This window comes from Apteryx rowi, unplaced genomic scaffold (assembly GCF_003343035.1).
Source record: "Apteryx rowi isolate R43461 unplaced genomic scaffold, aptRow1 scaffold_1103, whole genome shotgun sequence".
NCBI classification, from domain to species: Eukaryota; Metazoa; Chordata; class Aves; order Apterygiformes; family Apterygidae; genus Apteryx; species Apteryx rowi.
The window spans coordinates 138062-145761 of NW_020447313.1; the positions used below are offsets into that span (position 1 = coordinate 138062).

Consider the following 7700-nt stretch of genomic DNA (forward strand, 5'->3'; position numbering starts at 1 on the left):
ACAGGGGACCTGGATATAGGGCAACCAGAGAGGGCTGGTGTGGGGTGATGGCACAGAAGACCCTAATTTGGGGCATCCAGAGCTGCCTAGTGTGGGTTGACAGCTCAGAAGACCCTAATTTGGGGCAACCAGAGCTGCCTAGTGTGGGTTGACAGCACAAAAGACCCCAATTTGGGACAACCAGAGCTGCCTGGTGTGGCATGACGGCACAGAAGACCCCAATTTGGGGCAACCAAAGCTGCCTAGTGTGGGGTGACAGCACAGAAGACCCCAATTTGGGACAACCAGAGCTGCCTGGTGTGGGGTGATGGCACAGAAGACCCTAATTTGGGGCAGCTGGAGCCGGCTGACGTGGGGGTGCTGGCCCGGTGTGGCCCCGTCGCGAGCTGCCGGCCCCGGTACCTCTCGATCTGCGACATGAAGCGGGTTTCGAAGGTGCCGCGGGTCTTGAGCTTCTCGGAGGCTTCGCCGTTGAAGAGCAGGTTCTCGTCGACAAGCTTCAGCAGCACCAGCCGGACGATCTCCCCCATGTACTTGCCGCCGATGATCTTCTCGTAGCTGGGGGAGGGGGAAGCGAGGGGGGCGGCCGTCAGGCCAGATGGGGCGAGCCGCCCGAAGCGAGCRCCTCATCCCTGCGACGAACTGCTCCAGCCTCAGCTAAGCCCGCCGGGGCGTGCGAAGGAAACGGGGAAGGGGACGGAGGAAGGGCTGGGGCCGGGGAGAAGCCCGGGGACAGCGGTGGGGGGGGGGATTGTGACCGTATCTGTCATCTTCCTTACAGTTGCTGACCGGGGTTAAGTGAGGTCTCGTCCACCACGCGGTCGTACTCCAGCAGGAACTCGTCGAGCTCCCCGGAGGCACCAAATGCGCCCCACTCCGTGTTCACGCACATCCTGCCCTCGTCGCCCTCCACCAGCTCCACGTTGTGCATCTCCTCCATGTAGCAGGCGTTGCAGCCCGTCCCTGCGGGAAGGGGGACGGGGCTGGGGACGCGCGGCGGGGACTCCCCGTCCCTGCGCCGCGCGGGCTATGGTGCTCCGAGCCGGCGCCGACGGGCGCAAGCTGCGAAGAAGCCTCCTGCTCTCGCCAGCAGCCCGAATCCACCCCCAAGGCTGGGACAGGGAGCTCAGCCCAGGAGCGGGGAGAGAGATGGCGAAGATCCGGGCAGCCAAAATGCCCCGATGCAACCGAAACGCCCCGGTGCAGCCGAAACGCCCCTGTGCACCCAGGCAGCAGGTCCTTCCTTGCAGCCTGGGCTGGACTCTGGCCTGGTGGGTCTCAAGTCACTGTCCCAGCGAGCCCCCGAGGAGGTTCGTTTTTGGGAGGGGACCCGATGCATCGAAGGGGCAGATCCCATCCTCTCCGACGGGGCTGTAGTCCCTCCAAGGCAGTCCCTCCTCCTGCGGAGCTTGATAAACACGCCGGCGGCAGCGGCGCGGTGTTTACCCAGGCGGAGGGGAAGCCGCGGGCCGGCTTGAGAAGCCCAGATGGCCGCGTCGCTGACGGCACTAAATACAGAGCCCAACTGCTCCTCTCCACCTGCTCCAGGGCCGGGAAGAAGCTGGGAAGAAGCCTGCCCGGCCCCAACGCGGCGTCGAACCCTTCCCCACCTCCCCAGGCTCCATGGCATGGCCAGGACTAAGTGTTACATGGCCACGGATGGACCTTTAGCTGCTTCCCACCGCCCTTTGGCCCAGCTGTGGTGACTATGCAAGGAGGCACCAGGATCCTGGAGAAAGGAGGTTCCTCCAGGGATGGAGAGAGGGACCCGTGTCCCATGTGAACAGAAACGTCACGGAGGCTAAGTGTCCCCGGAGGTGCCCATGCCACGGCGCGGATCCCAGGTGATGCCACCTGGATGCTCCAGGAAAATCTCCCAGGGCAGGAGACGTTTGCAGGGTCCCACGTGGGCTGGGTGACAACCTGCCTCCAGCTGCCACCATCATCCTTTGGTGTCCCTCAAAAAGGACGAGCCCTGGCGCACAGCACGAGCAGGACAGGAGGAGCAGGAGCCGGGCCAGGGGGGCTCTGCCCTGGGAATGGTCCCCCCGTCACCCCTCGTCCCCGCGCCAGCACGAAGGGGCCGTCTTACCCACAATCATCCCAACCTCACACCGGTGATCTTCATAGTAGCAGGAAATCATCGTCGCCACCGTGTCGTTCACCATCGCGACCACGTCCATCTCGAAATCCTGCGGCGGGGAGAAAGCGGCTGAGCTCTCGCGGAGCAGGGGATGCGCACGCGCACGCGAGTCCCCTCTCGGGGGCGAGGGGACACCGGCGGTCCCTCCAGCGAGACGGGGTGGGGGCGGAGGGGTGGGTGCCAACTTGCGTGAACAGCACAAACCGTACGATCATCTCACCCCTCGCCGTTTGATGGCGTCTCTCAGGAGCCCGACGACATTGTTGCCTTCCGCGCCGGAGGCTTTGAAGCCCTTGGTCCAATTCAGAAGGATYCCCTGGGGCGAGGAGAAGACAGAGAAGCGGGATGAGCGGCCGGCGGGGACGTCCCCTGTGCTGCCCGGCTGCCACCCCGCGAGCCCTTCACCTTGTCGATGTCCTCGTGCCGCACGGGGAAGGAGAAGGTGAAGCCCAGTGGCAACTTTTTGTGCTTCATCTGGTGTTTGTCCAAGAAGTCGGAGATGCACTCGGAGATGTAGTCAAAAAGCTGGAAGAGAGCAAGCCGAGCCTGGCGCCGCCAGCTGCCTCCGCACGGGGCAAACCCTCCCAGGAGCCGGCGGGATGCCACCGTCCCCGTCACCGTGTGTGGTCACGTTCCCCCCAGCCCGTGGCCTCTGGCAGCTGGAGGGGTGATGGGACACGGTCCTGGTGTGCCCACCAACACACGCTAGCCCAGGTCTCCGAGACGGAGCATTTCTTGCTCCTCTCCGGCTCCAGATGGCCTGGGCAGCCCGGAGGTCGGAGCAGTGCGGGGACGGCTCCGCCACGAGGCCGTGGGATGTTGTCCCCAGCTCGCCGCTGGCACAGGGGTGGCATTTGAAGGGGACACTTTCAACAGGTCCCCAGCCCTGCTCACACTTCTCCAGGCCTCCCAAATCCAGACACRGCTCTGTCTTGATACGGGAAGGGTGGAGACACCCGCTCGTCCCAACCCGCATTCGGCGGATTGACGTTTCCACCCAAAACCACCTCAATTCCACCCATTTCTCTTCTTTCTCAGAGGTTGGGGCAGCTGGAGGTGCACAACACGGCGTCCCCCTGCCCGCTCATGGGGACCCCTCCAGCCCCATCCCACGTGCACCGAGCTTCCATCCCGCTGCTCCCGGAGCCGGAGCCAAGGCGGCACCGCGGCACGGCCCYGGAGGAGCTCACCATCTCGGCCGTCCCCGTCATGGCGTCCTCAGGGATGGAGTACATCTGGTGCTTGGTCTTCACTTTCCACTGCCCTTCCTCGCCCTCGCCCACTTTGACCAGCATCACGCGGAAATTGGTGCCGCCCAGGTCCAGCGAGAGGAAGTCTCCGACCTCTGCAACGCCAGAGCGGGCCGAGGAGGCCGGCTCAGGAGGAACGTCCCGGCCTCCCGTCGCGCGGCGCCGGGAACGGGGCCCATCCRGCCCGGCGCTGCCCTACCTGAGCCCTCGGGTGTGGAGCGCACGTAGGTGGGCAGCATTTTTACGGAGGCTTCCTCGTGCGTCTCCAGCTTGAGCCCGCGGTCCATTTCCTTCTGCATGCGGTACATGACCTTCTTCAGGTCTTCCTCCTTGAGCTGAAACTCCGACAGGATCTGATCCACCTGCGGCGGGAGAGACGGCGTCATTGCGGGGAAACAGGGATTGGGGATGCGGGGGGCCCCGGGGAGCAGCCGACAACAGAACGGCACGGTTTTCCCTTCTCCTGGCCCTCATTTTCCCTGCGATCCTACAGATCTCCTGAATCAACTTATCCTCCATCCATCTTTCCCGTCTCCAATGGATGCTTTGGGAGGACGGCGGCGGCCGCAGCCTCCCGCACACCAATCCCGACCGACGTCGGCACAGCCAGAGCTTCCTCAGCTCGTCACCCGGCCCGACGCGGTCCGGGCAGGGATGGCAGCGGGGATGTAAGGAGCGTTATCGGGAATTGCGGCCCGACTCGCTGCCAGGGAGAAGCACAGGGCCCTCTGGAAGGGAGCACCTGGCAGCGGAGCTCCGTGTTTACCCTTAACGTAGCAACCTCCGGCAGGCAGCTCCGGGCTGTCAGATGGAGCCGGAGTGAGGGAAGAGAGGTGCTTTCCACTCTGCCGGCCAGATGGAGCCGGCGGCATTAGAGGCCTCATTAGGCACTGGGAGCCGGGCAGGTTCCGAACGCTCCTGCCGTGCTTTCGCCGCTGCACGGATGTTGGCTTCAAGGCTTTCGCGGCGTTGTTTTTCAGGCAGTGCGGAGCGGAGCACCTTCCCGACGGGATGCTTCCAAAGGGAAAGCAGTCCTGGTGCCCCAAAGCGAAGGCCTGCTGCCAGCTCCATCATGCTGGAGCCCGGAGTGAGGTGCAAACCTCCCGCCCCGTGCCGGCTCGGGCGCTGCAGTCGGGATGCGCTCCATCCCCCCATCCGTCCTCCTCTAACTCTGTGCGGTGCGGATTAAGGCCAAATCTCCCTTCCCGTCTGCCGGGAGCGCCAGGGACGGATCCTTGGTGCTCCGGGTCCGTCCACGCCACCCTGCGGAGCCCTCGCGCCCGGAGGTGCTCTCGGCTTTCACCCATGGGCGAGGGGAAACCCAGCGCTTCGGCAGCAACGCCGGGAAAAAACGAGGCCTTTCCAACCGTCTTCCCCAGTTTTTCCGCACCRAAGCCCAACATCTGCCAGCTAATCCAAAAACCCCAAGCAGTGGGAGGCCGCAGAGYGCAGCCCAGGGCGGAAAGGGGCCGGGGCAGCTCCGGGAAACGCCGCAGTGAGGTTCCCCAGCAGCGCCGCCGCCCCGAAGGCRTTTTGCCGGGGAAATTCCTCACCGGACCCGGCTCCTGAAGGCACTTGGTGCCCCGCAACGCGGAAGCYGGCCCACAGCACCGTTCGGCATGCCAGCACCGGACTAACACCGCGGCCGGCTCCCTGTCCCGGCTGCAGACACCCGAGAGCCATGCCGGAGGGTCCGGGGTTTGTTTTCCCTACTTTTTTCCAACGGGTTTTGAAACTCAGGCAACGTACGCCCCAATYCCTCCTTCCTCTCCTCTCCAAAACGACGGGTTTAGGGTTCCTGTCCCCCGGCATTCCCCGTCTGCGGCAGGGGAGCGTCTTGGTGTCCCCCCGCAAGCCGCGGCCCTGCAGAGCTATCCAGCTGGGAGAGGAGGGAGCCGGGAGCGGATCCTTGCGCGGATCCCCGGATACGAGGGGGCTCCGGAGCCTCTGCTCCTGCAGGGTGCCTCCGTGGTGGGTGATTCGGTGCCAGAGAAGAAGCAGCTGAAGGAGAGCAAAGGAGGCGCTGGGACCCCGTCTCATCCGGGCGGGGAATCCCACGGAAATGTCGGAAAATCCTTCTCCTGCCCCAAAGCCTTCGCGGCTCTCCGGCCGCGACGAGCATCCCCAGCGCAGCTCAGGATGTCGTGTGGGAAAACACCAGCGGCCACACTCCGCATCGGAGAGGCGTCGGAGACTCCCCGAGTCGGCCTCTGCATGGCACGGTGGGGCCGGCCTTCGTCCTCCTCCTCCTCGCCATCGCTCTTCCTCAGCCTCTTCGCTTCGGCCCTTTCCAGCGAGCCGCAGCCCCGCGCGGTCGCGCCGGGAGTCGGGAGCTGGAGCAGAGCTGCCGCTCCAGGGGGCTGCCGCCGAATCCCATGGGGATCATCCCGGCTCCGATTYGGGCACCGCGAGGAAAAGAGGGAAGCGGATCCGGCTCCGAAGCGGTCGACGGTGGGAAATCAGAGCCACCGAAGGGGGAAAAGAGCGGCCCTGCGCTTCCAAGCCGGGATTCGGGAGCCAGGGCGGGATGCTTGTGGCGACGGAGATAGAGATGGAGATGGAGGAGGATGAGGAGGGTGAGGATGAGGATGAGGAGGATGAGGAGGGCTCTTACCTTCTCCTTTTTGGAGCTCTCCATCCTGGCTCTGTGATCCAGCATGGGGGCAGCCGTCGGCACGGGGCGTCCAACGGGCCAAGGCGTCCGGCCGGCGCTCGGCTTCTCCCGTCTCGCTCAGCCGGGGGACGCTCCACTTTCGTCGTTTTTTGGGGTTTTTTTTTTCCGGTTGTTTTGGGGGAATTTGGGGGTTTTAGGTTTTATTTCATGCCCCCCAGGGAGAGGGACCGCGCGCCCCACATGGTGAGGGGGGACCCCCCGGGGCGACTGCCGGCGGCGCGGGAAGCGGCTTGTCCCGCCGCTCACTCCCTTCCCAGCATGGAAGTCGGCGTYGTCTCCGGGCGCCGGGCCGGCTTGCCGAGCCGGTGGGGGCGCGCGGAGGCCGGGAAGCGGCGGGGCGGCGAGGCTCGGCCCGGCGCCCTCGGCAGCAGGGGGCCGTTCGCCCGCCCCGGCGGCGGCCGCTGTCCCTCCGTCCGTCAGTCCGTCCGGCCTCCCTCCTTCCCTCCCGTTGTCACAGTGACGGCTCCCGTGTCCCAGCGGAGCACTCCAGCCCGGGGCTTAGCAACCCGGCCCGCTCCCATGGAGACGGGGGGCCGAGCGGGCCGCCATCCCCCAGGAAACGGTGCCGGCCGGGAAAGGGGGCAATTCCCGAGGGGGCATTGGGGGGGGGCTCTGAGGGCACCCCCCCTTTGCCCAAGCCGGTGGGGCCTCGTGGAAGGGTCCCCACCCCATGGAAGGGTCCCCGGGCCATGGCCAGGTGGCCCCACGGAAGGGTCCCCAGGCCGTAGGGGTCTCACCCCATAGGGGTCTCACTCCATAGGGGTCCTCACCCCATAGGGGGGTCCCCAGGCCATAGGGATCCTCACCCCATAGGGGGGTCCCCACCCAGAGAGGGGTCTCCAGGCCATAGGGGTGTCACCCCCGAGGGAGGTCCCCGCCCCATAGGGGGGTCCCCACACCTTGGGGAGAAGCCAGGCCCATAGGAGGGTCCCCACCCCACCGAGGGGGTCCCCAGGCCATAGGGGTGTCACCCCATAGGGGATCCCCAGCCCACGGAGGGGTCCCCAGGCCTCGGGGAGAGGCCGGACCCATAAGGGGTCTCACCCCATGGAGGGGTCCTGCCCCCTCGGGGGCCCCCGCGCCATAGGGGTCTCACCCCATAGGGGGGTCGTCACCCCACAGAGGCGCCCCCACGCCATAGGGGTCTCACCCCACACGGGGGCTTGGCCCACGGGGAAAGGCCGGTCCCGCCCCATAGGGGATCCCCCATGGCTGGAGAGAGGGGTTCCCCCCCCGCAAAGGATGCCGGGATAGATCGCCCCCTACTGTAGAGTGTGTGTGGCGGGGGTTCCGCCTCCATGATGTCAGGGCGGCGCTGATTGGCCGCTCAGCCTGGAGGAGGGACGGGAGTGGCCGGTGCGCGTGGCCCGTGAGAGAGGCGGGCGCTCATTGGCCGATGCGCTGAGGAGGGTGGGGCGGGGGAGGCGGGGTGAGGCCGGCGCGTGCGCAGAGCCGGCGACGCCCCGTGGCAGTTGCCCGGGGCTATAGTACTATTTCCGGTCGGTGCCTTTCTCCTTCCGGGTCGCGCCCGGTGCCCTATCGGCCACCCGCCTCCTCACAGCGACTTCCGGAGCCGCCGGGGCAGGACGCGGGTACGGGACCGCCGAGGGCTGGAGTCGAGCCGGGGACCGGC

At 66.3% G+C, this 7700-nt stretch overlaps 2 protein-coding genes across 2 annotated transcripts in view; one reads left to right on the top strand and one right to left on the bottom strand.

The window, feature by feature from the left end:
• Nucleotides 1–242: 242 nt before the first annotated feature.
• On the bottom strand, nt 243–6052 carry GCK (glucokinase). The gene is made up of 8 exons (XM_026076223.1): nt 6008–6052; nt 3593–3755; nt 3334–3488; nt 2549–2668; nt 2364–2459; nt 2093–2192; nt 780–963; nt 243–558 (listed from the first exon to the last, which is right to left on the bottom strand). The coding sequence occupies exons 1-8, from the start codon at nt 6050–6052 to the stop codon at nt 243–245; spliced, it is 1179 nt and encodes a 392-aa protein (XP_025932008.1).
• A 1545-nt stretch (nt 6053–7597) lies between these two features.
• The window catches only part of YKT6 (YKT6 v-SNARE homolog), a 7798-nt gene continuing 7695 nt past the window's right edge, over nt 7598–7700 (top strand). Inside the window, exon 1 of the mRNA XM_026076445.1 lies at nt 7598–7659. The gene's annotated coding sequence lies outside the window, so the exon portion shown is untranslated. The remainder of the gene's footprint in view (nt 7660–7700) is intronic.